General features: G+C 41.9%; 1 protein-coding gene across 1 annotated transcript in view; it reads right to left on the bottom strand.

Annotated features, from left to right (window-relative positions):
- The window catches only part of CFAP58 (cilia and flagella associated protein 58), a gene marked incomplete at both ends in the record, with an annotated part of 82,967 nt that overhangs the window by 4,571 nt on the left and 54,188 nt on the right, over positions 1 to 24,208 (bottom strand). Inside the window, one exon of the mRNA XM_081157907.1 lies at positions 2,036 to 2,155. Within this exon, the coding sequence (XP_081014033.1) occupies positions 2,036 to 2,155 (120 nt within the window). The remainder of the gene's footprint in view (positions 1 to 2,035; positions 2,156 to 24,208) is intronic.

Here is a 24,208-nt window from a genome sequence, read left to right as displayed (position 1 = left end):
CTCAGGGAAAATTCAACAGGCTCGCATATAAGTGGTGTAATGCGTTTCGAGGAATACTGTTAGGACAGACAGAAAAAAATCCCAGACAAACAGTATAAAATGGTCCTTTAAAGCCTTTTTTAGGAAACATTCAAGAACGGCAACACTAGGGAGTGTGATTCCTCTCAAAAGTATGGTGAAAAAAAAAAGATGTTTTGAAATCATCCTGCCACCACCCCACTGAGTAGGAATTCAATGTATGTGTTTTCTGCTGAATGCCTGTCACCTCTTTATTGTATTCACTGGGACTATGCACAGGCCCTTGCTTTATCCCAGCACTGGGACACTTTCCTCTAGGAATCGGGGAGCTATACATGTGCATGGAGAGTCGAAGCCACGTGAGGGGCTGTGAGAGAAGCCTGTCTGCTTCTTCCATTGTGGGGTTCAGCAGATGCTACTGATCTCAGCCTGGGCAAGAAGAGTGGAAATTTACTCATCGGAACGAAACGTGGAAAGCATGCCAAAGCTAGGGGTGCTCCCTGCAACAACCGAGGGGAGAAAAGACAGGCTATTGTTCCAAGGGGCACGCAATAGACCTGGATTTGTTTTTCCTCTTGCTCGCTATTCTAAAAATTGGTTCAAAGGAGGGCTCTTTGTCTTTTGAGTGTTCATCTGCTTCTGAACCCCTTCCTCTTAATTGCTGGGGAAATGATCCTGAATATGTTACCATGAGCTAAAGAGTATGGTTTTCATGTTGGAATAAAACCTGTCTTCATAGTTAATCTCTTGGGACCCAAGACCTTGTTTGCAAACAGTGAACATGGAATTTCCTAAGAAAGAGTCCAGATAATGAGAACAAACTGGCTGAGAGGTTCAGCACCATCCCCTCTGAGCCTCTTCCGCCAATGGTCACATCTCATTCAGAGCAAAAATCTGGATCTCCTGAAATAAAGGGTTAAAGTGGCAAAGGGCTCCTGTGAGCCACTGAATGCAACTGAGTGCTACGTGTGGCTGTCTGACAGCAGTGTAAAGACAGACATGTGCTTTTCTAATCTGTACCCATCCCTGAGAAAACAAGCTTGTACTTTGTTACGCCTCATGCCAAACTCAAATTATGTCTCAGGATGATGATGTGAGATGAATACTTAAGAGTGGTAAGCTGCAAATTAATGTTCTCACTAGACTGCTGTTTCACCTGCCTCTATTAACTAAATGGATGCACCTCTGCACTGTCCTCTTTGTGACGGGATTAGCACTACATTGGTAGGCTGGCATCTATTTTACCGCAGGCAGAAAGGCAATAATTGTTACCCTCGGCGCGCAGGTAAGTGCCAGAATTCAGCTGGCGTGTGCTGCATTCTGTGCACATGAGTGTATGAGACTTCCCTGACATGCCAAGAATATCGAAGTACTCACGCAGGAGGTAAAGCTCAAAATATAATGGGAATTCACAGGTTTTTTAGAAAACATTTAAAAGGGCCCGTGTGATAGTAAAATATTCCATCCCTCCAATTGAGCTTATGTCACTTAGAAGGGAATTTATGCTAAGAGGACCGCTCACGGTTTTATTTCCCTTTCGTGGTGATTTGTTGGATAGGTGGTCACGGTGCAAGGCCTGGGGCTGGAGCGTGGCTGGGGCCTTGCGTTATTTCAAGGGAAACAGAAGCGCAGAAACCTGCTTTGGCACAACGGTCTCCCTCAGCGGGCAATGGTGTTAGCGTGTTTCCTCGGCTCTTCCCCGCCACCCAGGTCCTCTAAACCATCGAGAACATCCATCCAGACCCCGCCCCCAAATTTCCATCCCACTGCCATCATCCTCTCCCCTGCTTTTCCCGCACTTGCTCGCCTCCCGCTCCGGAGATGGAGAATCGTGGGGTGTATTAGTCCAGGAGCAGAGAGGTGGCTCTGACTTGCTGCGCCGCTCCTGGGAGCGGGGGGATAAAAGGCTGACCCGGGGGGAGCATGGCATTGGGGAGCCCGGCTCCTCGAGCAGCGCAGCGGCCTTGCCCAGGTGTGCGCCCAGGGGTTTGGCCGGGAAAGGGCAGTGGCTGCTCACCTTCAGCTGCTTGCTCTTCTCACGCAGCGTTTTGCGGTAGATCTGCAGCTGCTCTGCAGCCTCGGGGCCCGGCTGCCGGGCCAGGATGTGCTTTAGTTCCACGTACAGTTTCTCCTTTTCCTGGTGGACAGACCGAAAGCGGACGTTAGCGGCGGAGATTAACAGCCCAGCAAGACAAGGGAAGCGCCTTTAGCAGCGTGGCCTCCATGGTTCGGGACCATCCTAAGCTACTTCACGGCTCCGTGCTGATTCCACTCACCCACAGGTTCACTCAATCATGCGTCAGACTGACCTGATCCAAGGGCTACGGTGTGCCCGGCATTTAGGTATAAATAATGTGGCAGGTAAGGATGAGAAACTCCCTTTCTACCTAAATTTACGGTCACAGGACTGAGAGACAAGGGCGGTGATTGGAGATCTCGACGAAGCGTGTATAAAGGCAAGGAGTGGCTAATTCTGGCTGCAAGAGTTGGGGGTGGATTTCACAGAAAAGGTGCCTAAATTGTCCCTTGGAGAATGAGGAGTTTCCCCAAGCAGAGAGAGAAAAGAAGAGCTTTGAGGGCCAAGGTTTAGTGACAGGGCAGCTCGTGGTGAGTCCAGGCAGCAGGCGCTCAGGGCAGGAGGAGGGAGGAGCGGCGTGAAGAGAGCTCGCTGGCTGCAGCTGGACTGCGTGTGTCACACAGGATGTAGTTTGGGACCCCATGGAGCCAACGCTGAGCCACGCCTGGGTTTGTCTTCAGAGGAGTACAGCGCTGCCTCGGTTTTCAAACATCTCTGTGGACGAACATTTCGGATTACGAACGCCATAAACCCGGGAGGAAATGCCTCGGTTTTCGAACACGCCTCGGAAGTCGAACATGCCCCACGGCTTCTGCTGAGGCCAAGATCCTGAGGCCCAGCTGTCGGCTGTGGATCCCTCAGTTTTCCAACGTTTCCAAAGTCGGACGGTCTCCCGGAGCAGATCACCGAGGGACGGCCGTAACTCCAGCAGCAAAGCAGAGAGAAGTGTGAGGGGACTGCCCAGGGCACCAGCACAAGCTCCACGAAGAAAAGCTGGGCCCAAGGCAACTGGTTGGGGTGGAAGGGAGGCAGATGTGAAGGCATTTCTGAGGCAGGATCAGCGGGGCTTGCTACATGGTGGGACAAGTGAAGTCGGGGGGAGCAAGAGCCAAGACGACTCTCACGTGGACATGTGGGGGCTGGAGCGCGATGGTAATGGGGACAGAGAGGCCAGGCGAGGGGACGGTACCGGGGGAAGGGGAAAGGGAAGGGAACTGCTACTGTATTCTCCCCTGATAATCGGCGGGTTTGGGGCATGTTGAGCTTGGGGCCCTCTAAGATATGTACAGGAGGAGTTGAAAATACCCCTGAGCTGAGAACTGAGGAGCAAGTTGGAGCGAGGGGTAGGGCCCCGCTAGAGCCCTGAGAGTGGGTTCATCAGCCAGGATGGCTTACAGGGTGAGCCGGGACATCCAGGTTTGGGGAAGAGCCAGCATATGTGGGGTGGGAAAGGAAGAAAGATCCAGAGAAAGAAAATAAAGCAGAGTAACTGAATGTCCCCCAAACCAAGAAAAGATAGACGTTTAAAAAGGGAAGAATGAGAAGTGGTCAGTGACATCAAATGGGGTACAGAGAAGAAAGAGACGAGGGACTGAAGTGGCCTTGGGGTGGGCAGTTCGGACAGCACCACCGACCTTTTTGAGAAAGTCGCAGTAGCATTTGGGGTGCAAAAGTCACGGAGGTTGAGGAGCAACTTAAAAGCAGAAAGTAAAGAAAATGAGTCCTTTAGGAAATATGACATGAGAAGAAGAGAGATGTGGAAATGGTTTGAGGGAATAGGTTAAAAAAATCCAGGAAAACTAGGATATGCAAATTTGGAGACTTAAAAGGAAGGACTTCCTAGGAACCCAAAGCAAATCACGGTTCAGTAACTTAATTTAACCGATAAACAATATAGAATTCCCATTTGTACCCTAAAGTTGAATTGCTTGTAATGTGTTTTCAGATCCTTGAACTAAAGATACTACATACAAGCAAAGATTTTTTTTCTAAGACATTTCAATTCTAGATTCTCTTTCCTTGAAACTGCACTAATTTGAACACTGATAAAGACTAGTGTCTAGTCTCTACTCATTTGTCTCTGTACATATTATTTTCTTAAGATAATTATGCTAAAAGAGCAAGATATAAATAAAAGCCTTCTCATTAAATGAACCATCCAGTCAAATGGAAATGATTTTTTTACCTAGAGTTAAGTATTCTTAGCATTGTCATCAAATAATCTGTTTTTGCCTAAGAACAGAAAAGTCATTTTAAAAAATAGTAAGAGAAAATTCATTAATAGTCATGGTTACCATTTGTCTTAGTTGTTTTTTTCTTTTATTTTCTCTGGCCAAATTATAGAAACTTTATTATAAATAACATGGCTTTATTGTCAAGAATGTATGTAACTTAAAAATTAGTTGGATGGAATAAGCTTCTGGAGAAATACACTTAGCAACACAATACCCACCATTTAAGAAATAATTCCAGCCCTGGTCACTGTGGCTCAGTTCATTAGAGCATCCACCGTCCCATGCACCGCAGGGTCGTGGGTTCAATTCCCAGTCAGGCCACATGCCCAGTTTGCAGGTTTGATCCCCAGTCGAGATGCATGTGGGAGGCAACCAACTGATGTTTTTCACATCAATGTTTCTCTCCTCCCCCCCCCCGCCCTTACTCTCCCTCTAGAATCAATGAAAATCATATCCTTGGGTGAGGGTTAATAATAATAATAATAATTCCAGAAATGACAAGGAAATCCAAAAGCCCACGCATGCAAAAGAGGAAAACATCAACAGATCGAATTACGAAGCGGCGCTTTTCCTTTGTTGTATGCCTTATAATAAATACAATCTTCCCGGTAAGTAGGTGTAGCAAGCAATGAGAAAGATATCAGAGGTGAGTTTACTTTCTGTAGCCACTTAATGCCTGCTCTGTTGGGAAAATAACACTTCTGGCAAGGCTTCAAGATTCAGTTTGGAAAGGGCGATAGGTGTGTGGAGAAGTCCATGAGGCTGTTTTGTCCATTTCTTCCGCTCACCTTTCTCTAGGCCAGAATACAGGCAGATGTGAAAAGCAAAGAACCCCACAATCGGCTTGGGAGAGGACAATGTCTTAAACGGGAAAGACAGTCTCACTCCAAAAACCTTCACATGTTTCACAGGCGTAATTCTTTTCAATGGTTCCAGGGAGGGAGGGAGGAAAGAGACACGGAAGAAAAGCTGGAAGCAGCAAATATTGTTACCTCACCCCCTAGGCGAGAGAATCCCAAGGTCAACAGGAATGAATGGTGCATTCAAAGTCCCGTGACAAGTCAAAGACCTCATCGTGAGATACTGGATGTCGCTTTTCCGTGCAACACCCCCTCTGGGGCTTGAAAGCATGTTATAACCCTAACACAACCTAGATCAAACTGAGCTCCATAAGTCCTAAAGGCTACAGGATCATATCACTAGAAGCACAGCGCCAGGTTCGAAGCCAGGTTAGAGGGCTTTAGCAGGAAGAGCATGACTCAGCTGCCACCTCCCCTGACCTACACCATCTGAGTGAGTCTTGCCCATGTCCTCTCACAGGACGTGCAATCTTCACACAGAGAGTAACGAGTGGTGCCACTTATCCTGTCGCTTTCTTATAGCTTCCTGGGGTTTTAGAGGCTGTGAGTTGAAATGGATTTATTCTAGCAGATAATTCAGCGACTGAACAGTGAGGACCCACAGGTGTGGAGAAGAGTGAAGACACTGAGTAAATTAGCACGAGACCTGCCTGAGTATCCAAAGTCAAAAAGTTCCGAGAGTTAAATAAGCCGGGGTGAGTGGCGTGCGAGTGGTGACAGCGGAGTGTGTGAAGAGCAGAGGGAGGGGAAGGGGGGCAGGGCTGAAATACACCGCCAGGCTCCCGCGGGCATCATGCTGGTCTACGCTTACAGTGGAAAGCCTGGCCTAACCGAAGGGAAGGCTGGTCAGCATTAACATTCTAGCTGTGTGTATCATACAGATTTGTATTTTGGGAGAACGTGCGAGTAATTTAGATAAATATGAAGTGTTTGATGGATTGAAGGTCTTAAGTACGATTGTTTTCCAATTTATTTCTCTCCTAACCCTCTTTAAGGGCCAACCAAGCTCTTCAAACATTGTGCAATGGTGTGTATAATAACCCCATTTAGAGACAAAGCATGCAATTCTATTATAAAGAGAATCTATCTTATGCAACAGAGACTCATTTGCTGCCCCATGTATATTGTCTCCATACGCCGGCAGTGGCAGAACCAGCTGCCTTGTGATACATATACTGTCCTCCTTCATTTGGCCACCTCCAGTTCTTTTGAAACCAAGTCAATTAATTTGTCGCTGGTTTAGAAGCACCATATGTCAGTGAAACATCATAAGAAAAATCATAACTAGTTTATTATTTCCCCACCAGTGAAAGATTGCATCTTCAGGTTGGCATTTCTTTATTCAGAGTTTGTTCATAACATACATCAATATGGTCTTGTAGCATGCCTCCCTCCTTAAGTTACTTTATGAACAGCTATACCAGAAAAAAGGCTAGACTACTAACACCAAGAGACTAGCTTTCTCTTTGGCTGAGTATGTCTTACGCACATTAACAGTGCGATGCCCATTCTTAAAATTATGTTCTCTTCTAGATATCCCAGTCTCTCAGTTGGACAGACTGTCAGACATGGTCACGGATTCTTCTGTTACAAGGGTCTCCACCAAGTTATACCGGATAACACTACGGTTTGTTGTCAATATTGGCTGAGTAGAGCAGTAAGAAATTAATTACAGTATTAGCTTCAAATAATGCTGTCATTACATGGTGATAGTCTCTGACCCCATACTGGAAACTCACAGAATCACTCAGGCTTCAGGTATTTCTATTTTATCTGACAATAAATTAAAGTCTACATTCTGAACAGTCTATGCAAATAAGAGTCAGGGCTATTCCGGGTACAATTCCGAGGAAGAAACTGAATTGCTCACAGAACTCCTTTGCCCACCGAGCTATAATTTTATAGTCACTGTCTGTTTGCAGTCCCTGCCTTTTGCTTTGCACCTTCAGCTGAAAACAGCAGGCAGTTCACATTCACTGTGCACTTAGCCCCTCTTCTTCCTCAGCTCGCCTACTCGAGGCAGTAACTAAGAGGAACTAATTAATTCTGCTTTAATCCGAATCTGTTCAGCAAATGCCAGTGCATTGATTCTGCTCACCTTGGAGTCATCGGTTCGCTTGGGTGAGCTGTGGGGATAATCGCCTCCCCGGGGACCTAGCTAACCCGTGTGAAACAGGCCGCTTTCCTCCCGAGCCAAAGACGCGCGCTTATCGACACCCACCGTGGTGAAAGCCGCCCACGCAGATGCTTGGCTATCAGGTACTCCCAGGAAAGAGACACAGTCTGTCTTCACTCTAGCTCAGCCAGTGGGTTCAAGATGAAGGTCGTTTTTTTAAAATCCCAGAACCAATGCATACACAGAAAATCTCTTTACCAAAATGTCAACAGATGCCGTTTATGTTGCTTCAGTATTTAATCTTTATGAATCCATTCTTTCTCTCCAATTGCACTATGAGCCTTTAGGTTCAGAACCACAGTGATTTTTCCATATATCTCTCATATCTACTGTTATGTTCTACTCATTCTAGGGGCTCAGTAATTCTGTTGCTTCCAATTATATTGTCAGCACACTGCCCATTTACTGTCTTTTAGTAGGTAAGATATGTTTATGTTGAGAACTTCTACTTGAGTTAGGCCATTGGGTAACATCTTCCAGTTAGCAGAATTTGTATAATTCACCGGTACTGTAAGTTTCAAAACTTTGAGCTAAATATTTTCATTTTCTATATTATATATAACTCAGAAAATCACTTGATGCACAATCTTGATCTCTTAGTTAAATATTAGTAGTGGTTTTCTAGTAGTGTGAGTGGTTTCAAATGCTTTTTTAATTCATAAATCTTGCAGATGTATTCAATTAATTGGCTCTGAAAACTGGCGTATGTGCATGTGCATGTTGATACATGGAAGTAAAAAAGTCCTATCATAACTCAAACTACAGTCCTAAACTAAATAATGTGTTGATTTTTTTCCCAACAGCCTCCTTAAACACAGAAATTATAATTGCACACATAACTCTTTTCCACACCTAAAAAAAAAAAAGCAATACATTTTTGCCTCTTTGTTTGGTTTCAGTCTTTTTTCCACACTCCCATCCCTTTCCGTAATTCTTTACAAAAGACTAAAGCCAGATTTCAAATCTTAAGCAAAATTGCTTTCCTCTCTATATAAAGGCAACTCCAGAACACTGCCTAATTTATCTAAAAATGCCTGTTTTCATTAGTAGGAAAATAAATTAGAAACTCTGTACACATATTACATGTCTATCTAACTTTAGAAAAGCAAAAAATAATGGCTCATACCTTGGGACTTTATTGTTTATTAGCTTTATAACAAAAATGTCAGCTAAACTGAACTCCGGACCTATTTTGTTTATGATGTCATGAAGTAGTAAAGCCCCCTGGAGAGGAGAGGAGATGCTGAATTTGGGGATGAAACAGAATTACACAGCTGAGTTCCTTATGAGCAGGGAACTACTTGGTTACACAGTGATTCTTGGCTTCGGATGTAGATGATTAAGTGTTTTATGAGGCATATGAGAAATTTACATGCACTAACCTTCACCATTTTTGCAACAATAGGAAAAATGCTGCTGGTGCATTCTGATAGACGCAGCACAAGCTTTCTTCAGAGATCATTTTGCAAGGGCTTTTATTTCCAAATGCAAATATATGTTTGTGAAGTCCTATACAAAGTATATAATCATCTAGATTAGCCTGAACTTCATTACCAAAACAGTTGACTTATTTCACCTTTGCATCTTACCTAGCAATTTAATATCTGTGAAGAGTGTGCATATTTTAAGTAGTGATAGTGTTGATTTTTTTAAAGCCTGTAATAAAACAGGTCTTAGAAAATTCAAGTCAACTAAGTTTCTATTTAGTACCAGCACTATGCATATTATTGTGCTATTTCACACAAAGGCCAAAAACTTGAAGGAGCTTACTATTGAGTTGAGAAAAAGCAAATAGCTAAGTCATAAAAGAAGACAAGACTAATGCCAGGCCCCCAAAGAGGTGCCAGAAATAGTGTGTGGTGTATGGGTATATTCATAGTTAGAGATGAAACCCATTTGGTGGAACATAGGAAGGGAAATAGTTTAGGTGGATCTTGGTGAGAATAATAGTAGAAATAATAGCACTTGTATTAATACATTAGAGAAGAGCCTCACGATCAAAAGGCAGATTTAATAGAGAAGGTCAATACACTTAACATGTGACCAATTTCCATAAGACGTAGTAAAGAAAAAAATTTGAATGAGATTTTTTTCCTTGGAAAACTGATCTAATACTCATAAAAAGAAGCTTATGTGTCTTATAATTTAAAATTTTACATTTTAATTTTAATGTACTACTTACTGGAAAAAAATAATCTATTAAAATTACTGGGTTTTTGACATAACAGCACTGTATACTACAATTTTACTTCCTTCATATATCTGACTTCTGTAGTACAACTTTTTCTTAAATTTTTATTATGTAACAACCATACAAAAGAATATATAGCATATATAACTATAAAGCATAATAATAAAATGAAATAGAACATCATCAAATACCTGGAATCTGTGCACTTCCTTCTCCATCCCATCCCTGTACCTACGCATCAACCAAGGTAAGCACCATTCTGAATCCCATTATCACTCCCCAGATTTTTTCATATAGTTTCAGCAAATATCTATTATTTAACTTTGTTTTGCTTTGAGCTTTATAAAAATATATCCAAATGTAGCTAGTTTTCTTTGGCTTGTTTTACTCAACATGGTGTTTCTAAGATTTATTGATGGTGTGTGTTTCTGTTCATGTCATTCATTCTATTGGGTGAGAATTCCACAATTTATTCATTTTCCTATTGGTGGGTATTTGGGTTGTTTCCAGGGTTTTGTGTTTATCAACAATATTACTATGAACATTCTTGCGCATGTTCCCTAGTTTACAAGTGTTCCTGGCAAAATAATACAATAATTAATAAATAATAATACAAGAATAAATTGTTTTGCATACTCACAACTGTAAACCTACTTTTTCCCACCCCTGTATATATAAAATTGTGCTTTGCTTTCTTTATAACTTCTTTTGAGAAGCAGACATTCTTAATTTTAATGTAGGAAGGTTTATCCATAATTTCTTTTATAATGAATGCTTTTTGTATCTTAGTTAAGTACTCAGACCAATTATTTTTAAAAGACTTCTTTTATCAGAAATATTCAAAGGCTTCATTAATTTTCCCAAATCCCCGCTTAATCCTTGAGAGTTAAAACATTTTGAGGTACCTACAATTATACTTGTCCAATTTTCTCTTTTTCCACTAGATGCTGATGCCATTGCCTTTGTATATGATGCCAGCAATTTTTTTTATCACTTGCATTGACTTTATGATGTCCAACATCTTTCGCAAAGTTTACAATTTTACTTTACAATTGCTTTGCATTGAATCTGCATTCCCTGTTGAGTATTAATACTATTGGACAATCCAACTGAGAAAGAGAGACCAATAATATCACAATGGGCAGGAGCTAGTCACATGATGCAGGGACGCATGTCTGAGTAGGCAACAGTGATATAAATGACAGGTTCATCAGCAAATATATTTATGTTGTGACAGTAGTCACTTTCCTGCACAATCTCACAATCTGGCAGAACTGGACAAAGAATATTGGAAAGAGCAGCAGAAGCAAAAACAGCAGCTCTCATTATAGAACAGGTATTGTGGATGTGCCAAGGATGGTACTAAGCTCAACACATGTCATTTCAATCACTCATCATGACAAATCTGAAAACTGATTGTTTACTCATCTATTTAAACACACAGTCATCTGACCATTCATTCACCCAACCATTCATCCATCCCTCCTGGTGCTGATGGGTGCACCAGGCACCGTGCTGCTCTGGCATCATCATCACTGTCGTTGTGGTTGTTCTCATCATCACCAGCTACCATTTACTAAGAAACTACTATGTGCCAGTTACCTTTCATAAATTATACCCAATTCTGACAATCCATAAATCAGTGGGTATCTTCATTTTACACATGGGGAAACAGGTTAAATGATTGACTAAGGGCATTAGCGCTAGAGCTATGAAGCAAATCTAATTCCAAAAGACCAAAATCTTTCTTTTATACTGTGTGTTGTAAAGGAATTTAGAGTCTAATGTGAGAGGCACACAAGTCAACCAACAATATGTTGTGATAAGATCAATTCTAAATAGGCACAAAGGATACCACAAGAATCAGAGAAGGAACAACCCTAAAAAGAAAGGCCCCTGAGAGTCCATCAATAATGGTTCTTCACTTGCCAAGCTCAAGGTGTTCATCAAGCTCAAGGCTGCCTAGCTGGGTCCATAGGTTTTTTTCCCCTGGCTCTCTCTCTCTCTCTCATCTTGCTTCTTGGTGATTTTTTTCAGGTGTGAGAGTGAACTAGCCTTCATGAATGTTGGGGTTCTAGAAATAGAAATAGCCTAGGGGCATGCTTCAGTAAAGTACATTACATATTCCTTGGCCCTAAAGGGGGCTCCTTCCTCAGGCCCCGTCTAATTTGTCTAACTTAGAGGACCTCAAGGCCTCCTATACTTCTCTCCTTAAAGCCTGAGGTCAAAAGTCAAGCCAGAAAGTGAACTCCCAGCTTCCTCTCACCAAGGGGTCACTGAGGCAGCAAACATAAGGGAAATTCTAGAGCCATAAATAATTAATTGGGCCCATAATATGAATGAACTTCTGAAGACTAATAGGATAAGGCTAAATGATTCCAATTATTCATAAAATAATAATTATAATAATTATAATAATAGCTAACATTTATTGAACACATATCACAAGTTCTGAAAACCACTTTACACATTATCCATGTAATCCTCATACATCGGTTCCATTTCACAGATCAGGAAACTGAGGCTCAGCAAGGCTAAGTAATCTGCCCAAGATCACACATCTACAAATTACACTCAGAATTCAAATTCAGGTCAGTGTGACCCCAAGCCTGGACCAGCACAACCTGAACTCCTTTTGGTCCATTGCCAAACAACCTCCCTCCACCACTCTTCATCACCAGCCAAACCAGAGTGAGTGACAACCCCAGGAGAGAACACAGCAGCTATGTAATTGTTACATTGACAATGATAGCTGCCTAAAGAAAGGACCTTACACAACCAAGTTATGAAATCATGCCATGGGGCCAATGAAAGGCAGCTCAGGGAAATCTGGCTAACTTGGAAAATTCTTTGGAATAGTACATAGTTTTGAGTAAGCCAAATTAAATTTTAAAACAAGTAATACTCTGATGGAATTACATACTCAAGTTGAAATAACTCCAATATTGTGATTAAATCCTAAAAAGCTTCCAAGCAGTAATAGGACCATGACATCACAAGGATGGGCCTGAGCCCTCCGCCCTCTCTCCATTGCCAGTCATGTTCCCCGTATGACCATCGCAATATGTCATTGTCACTCCCTGGCCACTTATTTATCCAGAATGCCCTTCTCCTACTACCACCCCCACCCCTTGTCAAACCTCATCCATCAAGACCCTACTCAAAGCCACTTCCATTGGGAGACCTTTCCCATTTCAATTTAACTGCATCTTTGGTGTTATCACGGTATTGTTGGGTATTTTAACCTTGGATTCATTCAGTCATATTCTTCAGTTCACAGTACATTATCATCACTGATCCATCTTTAATTTTATACATAGCACAAATAACACTACAAGAAGCATCTTCGGTATGACATATTTTTACACAACTGATTTATTTTCTCTGGATTAATTCCTAATGTGGAATTTCTGAGTCAGAGTTTGTTCATTATAAGGCTTGTGGTATGTGCTCAATAAATGTTAGCTATTATGATAATTATTATTTTATGAATAATTGGAATCATTTTGCCTTTTCCTATTAGTCCCCAAGGAATCATTCACATTATAGGCCCAAGTAATTATGTGTGGCTCTAGAATTTCCCTTATGTTTGCTGCCTCAGTGGTCCCTTGGCGAGAGGAAGCTGGGAGTTCACTGTCTGGCTTGACTCTTGACCCCAGGTTTTAAGGAGAAAAGTGTAAGAGGCCTTGAGGCCCTCTAAGTTAGACAAATTAGACAGGGGGTGAGGAAGGAGCCCCTTTTAGGACCAAGGAATATGTACTTGACTGAAGCATGCCCCTACCAAACTCTCTTTTTAGAGAAAATTTAAACTCTCAATTTAAACTTTGTTCACTGTATATAAAACTGCCTATTACCCCCACATTCTCACTAGTACTAGGTACCATTATTCTCATTTTCATGGCCAATCTGATAGGCAGTAAAGAATATTCTTTTAATTCTCATTCCTTTGATTCCTAAAGTCAGTCATATTTTAAATGTTTATTAGCCATGCATATTTCTTCCTTTGTGAATTGTTTGCTTGTATCTCTACCAATTTAACGGCTGAAGTAATAATCTTTTGCAATTGATTTACAAAAGTTCTTTAAATATTAAGGATATTAAGCAATTTTATGCAAAAGTAGGCAACTTCCAGGTGGCCACATCCTTCCCTTAGTTCTACTTCCCTTGGTAGATGCCAACAGTGGTGACCTACCCCCCTCCTGAAAGTCTCTCCTGCCTTGGCCCCTGTGAGACTACCCTCTGAGTTCCATTGTAAAACAGAACACCTTTCACTGAAGGACCCTGAAGACAGCTAAATGAGCTTTCCTCTCTCCTCTCCTAAAACCAAGGGAAGGGAGAGGAGCTACAGAATGCAGAGCATGTGCTTGCACACGCAATGTCACCCTCCACCTACCCTTACACAACCACCTTCTCCACTGTCTCCACTTGGGGGAAAAGCCAACAATGATAAAGCCACACCAAAGTTTCCAGAACCCTCAGTGTTGCCAAGGGGACTTCTGGTCAACCATCCTCTATGTACACGCCCCCAGGGGCCACAGGGCTGGGTCCCCCTCTTCACCTAGCTTGCTAGCTTCTCTCCACTCTACCTCTGTGCATCACCTCTCTCTTGTGACAAAGGGGCAAAAATAATATCCTAAATGCACAAGATTCTGAAAAACAAAGACAGGATCAGTGCCTGGACAAGGCAAGGATGAACATTTTTTATGTGGAGAATTTCATTGTAAAAAATAGAAAAGAAAACCTGTATTTAGAGAACCACAATTGGCTAAACCTTTTGAGTGTATGTTAAAATCAATGAGTTGTGAGCATGAAATGAGGTAGTGTAGGTGGCAGTGCTTTGCAAAATGTAACTTGCTAGATAAATGTTAGATACTTCCATCATCATCTATTTCACAAAGTTGTTGAAGACCAAATCAGACAATATATGTAAAATTGCTTTGTCAACTGGAAAGAACATTTATAAATTGTAATTATTACGTGATATTTTGCCTCTAGCTAAATTAAGAGTCAGACCATGCCAATATTGAAGAAAATTAAGATAACTGCTAATTTCTTTTAAATTTACATCCTGGAACTGTTTATAAACTGAGAATTCTAATTCATTTCTTTCTCACCTCTTTTCAGATGAACTGGTTGCAATAAACCTCAAAGTCTATTAACAACAGAGTCAATTTCCTGGTAACTATCAACTAGACTACTGGACTTTAGACTTAAGGCCTGAAAGTCATCTTTTGTGCCAGTCCCACAATAACTAGGCCAGTCCATTTTCTCTTGTGACTATTTCCATTTCCCTCAGCATCATAACATCACAATTCTACTGCAGTACCTTCCTGGACATTCACTCTATCTTTAGTCTCTCTGAATTCCAACCCAACCTCCCTCCAGGTGCTGAAAAAACCAACATCATTTCCATTATTCCAACTAATTTTTTTAAATAACTGATTTTATAAACAAAACGATGAGTCAAGAGATAAAAACAAATTGAATTATTATTGGAAAGAAAGAAGAAAACCATCACTTCTTTGAGAAGTTATGAGTACATACCTAGAAGCCCCAGAAAATCAACTGAGAAGCTATTTAATATGATAGGCTGGACACAAATAACTATGTAAAAATTAACAGCTTTCTAATATGCCAGCAGGAACCAACAGGAACACATAATGGGGGGAAAATTTCTTTGACCATAACTGCCAATCCCCACCAGAGGCACAATCGGGAAGACAGAGAGTAGAACCAAAAAATTACTTAAATCTCTGGCTTTTCTGTTATAGTAACTGTTTGCTGCTTTTGTGTGGCATGGGTTTTCTTTCCTGTTTTGTTTTCTTTTTGTGTTCTGTTCAAGGTTTAAAGAGTCTCATGGTCCAAGTCTCAGCCTGGACAGCTGTGGGGGAGACAGGGAAAAGGGGAGTGATATCAGGTGAGGAGGAGCAGGAGGAGGCCGTGGGGTGGGCAGTGGGCCCTGGCACAGTGGAGCAGCTGCATCGACCTGGGAGTTATCACTGACCCGGATGAAAGACTGAAAGCCACCTTTGGCTCTTTACCCTTGACCTTCATAGGTATTTAACTGTCAAGCCCAACAAGTTAGTCTTTCTAAAGGTCTCACAGATTTACTCCTTTCTCATCCCCACTACCTGTCCCTTACCAAATATCCTCAGTAACTTGGACCCAAATTATAACTGTCTCTCAACTGCTGCTTCATCCCCAGACCGTGACCCCACCCCTGTGTCCCTTTCAGTCATTCCTCCTCATCAGTTTTACTGTGTCATACCCCTGACTGGTTAAAATTCTGCGGAACATAGACCTGGAAGGTCAACCACCCTGGGCTATGTATAATACGGGATTCACCTCTCAGCACAGACTGCGTGGGTTTGAGCCCCAAGTCAGTCACTAGTTAGCTCTGTGAACTTGACCATATTACTTAACCACTCTGAGCCTCCGTTTCTTCATTTGTAAAACTGGCCTAATACATAAGTAATAAAAATTATTGTGAGGACTAAAAATAATGCATAAAAGGAAGGACCCACCACAGGATTGGACACCCAGTCACACCACAAGCAGTCAAAGGTCATGACTACTGCCACGGGAGTGTGGTCTTTATCACAATTACAGCCCATAACTGTCCACTGGAGCGAGTTTGAAGCCTATGCTGGTCTCATGGAAGACTATATAATTGGTCCCCATCTAACATATCCAAAAGCACACCTCAACATAAAGTAGCCACTCGGCCCCATCTCCACATCCCAAGTGCGCACCCCATCTCAGGACTTTTACTCATTTCCTTCAGCCCGAAATACCCTTTTCACTTGTTTCCACATATACCTCTTTCAAGAAAGCTTTCCATTACCCCGCCCACATGCCTCCACGGTGCCTTCCCTACACCAATACCACCACCTTCGTATGCAGCTGGCTCTGTCCTGGCAGTTTGACCGAGTTATCTCACTTGATCCTCACAAGGCGCCTCGGAACCAGGTAGTGCTACTCCTGCCACTGCTTGCAGCTGGAGTCGCTGGGGCTCTGAGAGGGTGAGTTGCTTGCCCAAGGTCACAAAGTTGCCCAAGGGCTCAAAACTAGATCTGAGCTCTCTACTGCTATCCCACCCTTCTTCAACACATATTTTTAGGCAATGGCTGAATAAGTCAACCCAATCACATCTTCTTTGTCCTCGAGAAACCAGTTCTCATTCACCTCCCCTGTTCCTACCCCTTTGGCTCTTCCAGCTGTTTTAAACAAATAGCATATTATATACTGCCCTAGACAGTGTCTCTACTGCATAAATGGGCACTCACTATTGTCAGTACCCAGTATAATGTGATTATGCATAATTGGGTATTGTTCATAAGTGGAACCATAAAGTAATGGTCTGGATTTTCACATGCTGCTCATAGAGACCAGTCTCATTTCTTCCCAGATACACATCAGGAATCTTCTCAAATAGAATATAAAACTATTACAGGTAAGGACCATATTGTTTATTCATTTGTGTCTCACAAACTTCTGCAGACATTAGAGATACCCCAAAATACCTTTTGGTTCATAATTGGCCTTCCAAGCAGGCTTTCTTAACTGGGGGGACAGCAGGTTCCCGGAGATATGCAGGACCAAAGGATATAAATGGGAATGGTCTATTACTTCAGAACAGGCAGCACACCGGGTCCCTTATACACACTGGGGAAAATGCTTCCAACTGTAAGAAGCCAAAAGCAAACTGGGTTTGATGGCATCAATATAATGCTTAATATGCTGCATATCTGGCATCTGTTCCAGAGGAGACTGCATGTCAGGAACTCAGAAAAGGTCTCCCGGGCATATAGGCAGCTCTCAGTCTGTCTCCTACAGATTAAATACACTCAGAGTAGGGAATATACATTTTTAAATGCATGATTCATGAGCCAGACTTGACACCCATCTATCAGTGCTGCTTTAAGGGTAATAAAATCAGTGGTGCCATTATAAGGAGAGGGAACTTGATGACCCACTGGAGAGTTCTTCCAATCTAAACGATTCTATAAATTCCCCTAAAATCATAAAAAAGCAGATTAAGGATTCCTGTAGGTGTTTGGACTATAAATACAAATTAATTTCTGCTCCAGCTGCAATTTTTCTCATCCTTGTAAGAAGCACCTCCATCTCTGAGATATTTCTGGGTGAAACTCCAACAGAGCAGCTAAAGATAGATAGGACTCCCTCTGGTTCTTGTTGGCAACTATTTTCTTCTAATTTCACAAATAAATCTGCATCTTGAAATGAACTGAATTGAATCCTGCTGCTGTCCAAAAACATTTATCACTGAAAATCTGTTTTGTTTGGGGAGTAAGATGTAATTGTGCACAGATTCAATAAGAACCTAAATGTTCCACTGAGAAATTCTTTATTGAAAATGTTTTGTTCGGACTCTAAGTAATCTATTTATTTCCATTCTCAGTTACTAGTCATATAATTCAATTTGTTTTTACTTTAAAAAATATGCTTAAACACTGCTCTTATTTTTAAAAATGGAATTGTTTGTGACATCAGAAACTCACAGTATTCTTCTCACTCGGTTTTGTGAAACTTAGTTCAAACTGATCCTTATAAAAGAAAGAAAGTTAATCCTTCTTAACATTCCCTCACCTATTAGAGCTCAATAGAAATCAAAGGAAAATAGTAAATAATGTTTTTAAAGATTAATTTATCAACTAATACATGTTTGGTCCACCTATTGGCTCTGATTCAATATGAAGTCAGAGACCAAAATAGAAATGAACAAATGGATTGTGGATCATGTCTCCAAATGCATGGGGATAAATGCCTATCCCTAAGGAACTGTGCTCAATTATGACATCACAGATGTTTCTCCTATAAAAAGAACTATGTCCTGCAGCAAACTATAATTTCCCAAATAAGGGGAATAAAAGATTAAAGAAAAGAAACACATGTCAGCAATAAAATCCAAGGATGGGGACCAGATGCCAGGAATATTAAAATACCATATACGACAAAGGATTATAAAAAAGAAACCTTATACCACTTGAATGCTTAAATGCAAAGTATTTCCATTCAAACTCACCAAAGAAAGGAGATTGTTGCAATACTACCACATGTATCCATGACCTTGGGCAGTCCTCTCCCACATTTACTCTGGGCTTAGCCACATGACCTGCTTTGGCCAATGGATATTAGCAAGCATGACACAAATGGAGGCTCAACAAGTGCTTGCATGGGGCTTGTCCTTTCTTCCTGCTCTGAGACATCCTGACACTGTCATAAGAATAAACTGGGCGAGCCTAGTGGAGACATATATGTAGTTCAGTCACTCCCCTTGCCCCAGCCAGCTGCCAGCACCAACCACTGTACATATGAAAGATGCCACCTAGATCAACCAGCTCCTAGCAACCTACCAGCTGCCTACAGAAACATGAGTGAGTCCAGGCATGCCCAACAGAAGAACTGGCTGGCTGGCTGAACCCAGCCTAAATTGCCAACTAATAGAACCCATGATCTAATAAATGATTATAGTTTTAAGCCACCAAGTTTTGGACTGGCTTGTTATACAGCAAAAACTAACTGATACTGAGGTCACCACAGAACTTATTTCATGAGGACCCCAATGAATAGACCAGTTACGATAGAGGGAAAGAGAGAGGCTGCCTTAAGGATGAGTGGGTCTAGTAATTATTCCCAAAAGTGAATTTACATATGAAATGCTGAGTTGTTACACTAAGCCATTTATAAGCTACTATTTTGGAGATCTTTCTAAAATCTACATCCAAAGTACAACACCATGAAAACAGCAGCTAACACTTATTAAGTGCAAGCATTGGGCTATGTGCTTGATAAATCTATACAAAAACCTCATATGAAAGGCATTACAATGATCTATATTTTACAAATCAGGAACTAAGGCTTCAGAAAGTTAAGTAACTTGCTCAGAGTCACACAGTGTTATGAGTGAGCTGGAACTCAAATCTCATTTGCTCAAGAGTCAAAGTTCTTTAATCACTATGCTTTTTTCTACCTGATACCACCACCACCACCACTCATGAAAAGCTTCTCTAGTCCATTGGGCTGGGGAAGTCTGAAGCAAGAGACCTACTCTCTCTTTCTTGAATCTTAGATGGCCAGGCAGAGTAGGCCCAATGGCGCTTACCCACCTAACTGAAGATATAGAGGCAATGGGATAGACAGTGGACGGGCTCTTGCCCTGGCCTGCTGACCTCTGACACAGAGACCGGAGCAGGAGAGCTTCAGCGCACAGGCCGGGGCTACGCCACCAGAAACATGTGACCCAAGTCTCCTGTGATCCTGTGCTCATCAGATTAGCAATGCCTTCCTTTCAGTCTTGGGAGGGGTGGAGGTAAAGAGGAAAAAGGAGTCTTGGATGGGGCTGAAAAAATGGGTGGAAAGTTGGGCAGAGGTGCCTTTCTTCTCATAGAGATAGAAGGTGTTTCCATGAGGAAAGGGAAGAGATTCGGCATCTACTGCACACTTAATGTCTGTCTGTTCTTTGTTAATGAAACCTCTGGAATCAGACCTGTTATTTCCTGGGCTTCTGACAGTTTAAAATGCCTCAACCCTAACTCTTAACATTTGAGTTGAAAACAAGAGTGAGGGGAAGGAAGTCGATCAGGACAGCCCCTTTTGAAACTACTTGATTCAAGATCCGTAACAGGCACAAAACCCTTCCTAACCAAACCCAAAATCAAGCCCACCAGTTAAGGGTGTATCTCCCTGGGTTGGTGGAAATTCAAGGGTTTAAGGTATGGTTGAAGGTATAAACTGGTTTTTAACCTCTATCTGCCTAATCGAGCCTACCAGAGCCAATCTGTTAAGAAATTCTTAATGCTTGTAGGGCCCTAACGCTATGGGAAGTTATTCCTGGCACATTTATAGAGAACTAGTGAGAGGGAATATGAGAAGGCATGAGATAATTGAGCACATTAAGTATACCTAGGCAAGTGTGAAGGGACACAGGTTGGGAAATTTATTTGCCTTAAATGAAGCTGAACATGATTTTAAGCCCAAAACATCTGCATGTTAAAAGCCTGCTACCATAAAAGAGACTTAGCGGGTCCTAGACAACCCTGCACAATCGCCCTTTTTCTTAGAGCTGCCAGCAATGGCAGAGGCATTTTTTTTGAGGGCCCATAAATCTCTTCAACCTTTCGTTTCCTGATGTTTTAAATGGGGTTGTTGCAAAGGTTAAGAGATAAAGTAGTAATTCCTTAATTTTAGATTTCTTGGACCTGAATAACTCTCCCCAAAATCTTGGAGGCACCAGCATAATCTTGCTAATTTCTTCTTTTGCTAAGTTTTAACATGAACAAGAAAAGGACCGATAGATAATATTAATGTAGTGCGATGTAGTGCTCTGTGCCAGGGACTATTCTAAATGTCTTTCATATATTAATAGAATCTCCCCCAACAATCCTATGAGACAGGCATAATCACTCCCATTTAACAAGTGAGGAAACAGTTACCATAGACGGTAACCCGCCCAGGGTTTTGGAGCTGGTGGCAGAGCCAAGATTCAAACCCTAGTAATCTAGTTCCAGGATCCACAGGAAGCTCTCAACAAATAGGAAAACACCTAGCGCTCTTGCCAATTGTTTCATAAAGGAAAGGAATGTACACAAAAAAATAAGAGAATGCCACTTCCAAAAATAAATAATATTTTACTTCTCCAAAAGAAAAAAGGAACAGAAAAAAGAGCAGTACCCAAAACTGAAAAGTAAAAATTGGCCCAGCCAGCATGGCTCAGCGGTTGAGCATTGACCTAGGATCCAGGAGATTGCGGTTCGATTCCTGGTCAGGGCACATGCCAGGTTGTGGGCTCGATCCCCGGTAGGGGGCGTGCAGGAGGCAGCCGATCAATGACTCTCTCATCATTGATGTTTCTGTCTTTCTCTCTCTTCCTTTCTCTCTCTGAAATCAATAAAGATATATTTTTAAAAAAGAAAAAGTAAAAATTGGTTTTATGCTACACAGTCATTGTGTTCCTTTTTACTACAAACCAATGACTATGTTTGGGAACATATAGATTCTCCCAGCCCCCAGATCAGCCTTTGGGAACCACTGAGATACAATGTATGGAAAGCCCATCGGACGTTAATGGTTGCTATCAGGCTAACCGAGAATGAGCCAGGTGCCCCAGAGCCCACCTCTCAGAGCGCTCACTAAGGCTGTGTTAGCCGCACCAAGTGGCTAGAGGTATACAGTGCCCCACAGGCCAGCCACACGCACATCTTGGTTGAGGCCAGCACTAGCTTTCTGTTTACTGAAGAACCCATCTCCAATTGCTCCTTCCACCCTCCCTGACAGGTGAAGAGCATGGGTTAGAGAGCAGGCATCCTCCAGAAAGTCCCAGGAAGACATGACAGCAGAGAAGCAGCCTGCAAGGAGCAGCATGCTGGGGGGAAAGAAGCCTTCTCAACCATTTCCCACACTTCAGACGACAACAGAAGACTCTGCAGAAAGTATTCCCCCTCTCATCTCACTCTTCTTCCCCTTAATTTTAGAATAGAACAAAAACCTCCAGGTGGGCTTCTAGTCAACAGCTTCAGCTTACACTGTGCCTTTTGATCCACCAGTCTCTCTCTACTGAGGGAGCATCTTCAATAATTTCTGCTCAGCTTTGGGAAGATGATCACTTAGTTATCTGCTAACGGAGTGGCCAAGAATTACATTTATTGTAGGTTACACCTCCAGAAGCTGGGACATGATATTAGAATTCTGCCTTCCATGTCTTAAAACAGTTCTTTAATAATTGTACACTTTTTGAATAATTTTTTGGTGGGGCTGAGTTTAGTGGCTTTGTTGGGAGGCACCATAGAATAGTGATGAGTGGCTCTGTTCCAGATTCCAATGACTAAAGTTTGTAAGAGAGGGGCCAGTAAATCTATTCTTCAATGGGCCAGAGAGTTACTATTGCGGACTTCGTGGGCCATATAGTCTCTGTCACAACTACTCACCTCTGTTATTGCAGCATGAAAGGAGCCATAGACAATACATGAATGGATGATTGTGGCTGTGTGCCAATAAAACTTGATTTGTGGAGACTGAAATTTGAATTTCATATCATTTTTACATGTCACGAGATATTACTCCTCTTTTGACTTTTCTTCTAACCACTTATACATATAAATACCATCCTTGGTGTGAGCCAAATACAAATAGGCAGTGGCCCAGAGTATTCCAAGTCCTGGTTTATAACTGCAGCTCTGGCATTTCTTAGCTGTAAACCCTTGGGCAAACTTTGTTTTGAAGCCTCAATTCCCTTGTCTGTAAAATGGACACAATAATAGCATCTACCTCATCTGACTTTCCTGGGAAAAACAGTAAAAGCAAAGTGCTCTAGCACAGGGTGGCTGGGCGTGTCCTCAGCTACAATAAATGTGCACTGTTACTGTACTTTCCTCCTCTCATTGAAACACTCTGCAGTGTCTGCCAAGTCTATCCAGGCTACCATTAAAGAGGATCAAGGATTTTCACGTCTCTCTCAACAAAGAAACATTCTAGACTTTTCATACTAACATCAGAAGCCTCAGAGAGTTTGTGGGGCCCTAAAACATGCTTTGAATCCTGGATGCTCTTATTTGTGAGTTTCCTCCTGGAACTCAGTAGCTGCAGTTCAAGAGCTGAGGACAAGAATGTGAGGTTATCATGTTCCAAACCAGAAATAATGATCTTTTTAATTTTTTTTCCAGAAATCATGATACTTTTTAGCACTGGCCAATTCTCATGACCACTGGCATTCTGCTAAGTGTCTTACACAGATCTTTCCCTTCATCTTCACAACAACTGGAGGATGCTGATGAGATGATGAGCTCCAGGTTTCAGAAAAGGAAACCAAAGTGTAGGAAGGTTAGGTAACTAGGCAATCCCACAGGCCAGGTAACCAGAAGTCATGAGGTTCCTTCCTTAACCATAGCTCTTGCTTTGCAGCAAAGAAGAGAGTGAACATCTTTTAGGGGCCCCACACTTCTCTAACTGAACCCACATCCTGCACCCCTGGGGATCTTGTTAAAATGCAGGTTCTAGTTATTAGGCCTGGGATGGTCCTAAGGTCTGCATTTTTGAAGAGCCCTCAGGTGATGCCAATGCCACTGGTCCCAGGACCACACTTTGAGTAGCAAGACTCTAGATGAAGTCAGAAATGTGAATTTTCCCCATTAATGACTAAAGTGGTCCACACAAAATGAATCATTGGCCATGAGTTTCCCATAGTGAAGAGTCTTTGGAGCCAGACTGTAGAAGTTACAATCATGACTCCACCAGGTGCCAGATGTGTGGCCTTGGGGGCAAGTCTCTCAACCTTTCTGTGCCTCATGTTTCCTGCTAGTAAAGGAGAAAGGTAATAATTCTGATCTCATAGGGCTGTGACAATGATTAAGATGAGAGATGATAGATGATAGATAGATAGATAGATAGATAGATAGATAGATAGATAGATAGATAGATAGATAGATGATAGATAGATAGATAGATGATAGATAGATAGATGATAGATAGATAGATGATAGATAGATGATAGATAGATGGAATGTAGAGCAATGTCTAATACATTATAAACTATCAATAAATAAAAAATAATCAGAAGATCAGGAAAAATGAAGATCCTTACCAAAGAAGTATCTAAAAATGGTTGGTTCCCCCTGCGCAGCTAATAGCTGGTAC

The sequence above is a fragment of the Miniopterus schreibersii genome, assembly GCF_964146895.1.
Source record: "Miniopterus schreibersii genome assembly, chromosome: 14".
Classification (NCBI taxonomy): Eukaryota; Metazoa; Chordata; class Mammalia; order Chiroptera; family Miniopteridae; genus Miniopterus; species Miniopterus schreibersii.
This window is presented reverse-complemented; position numbering and strand designations above follow the sequence as displayed.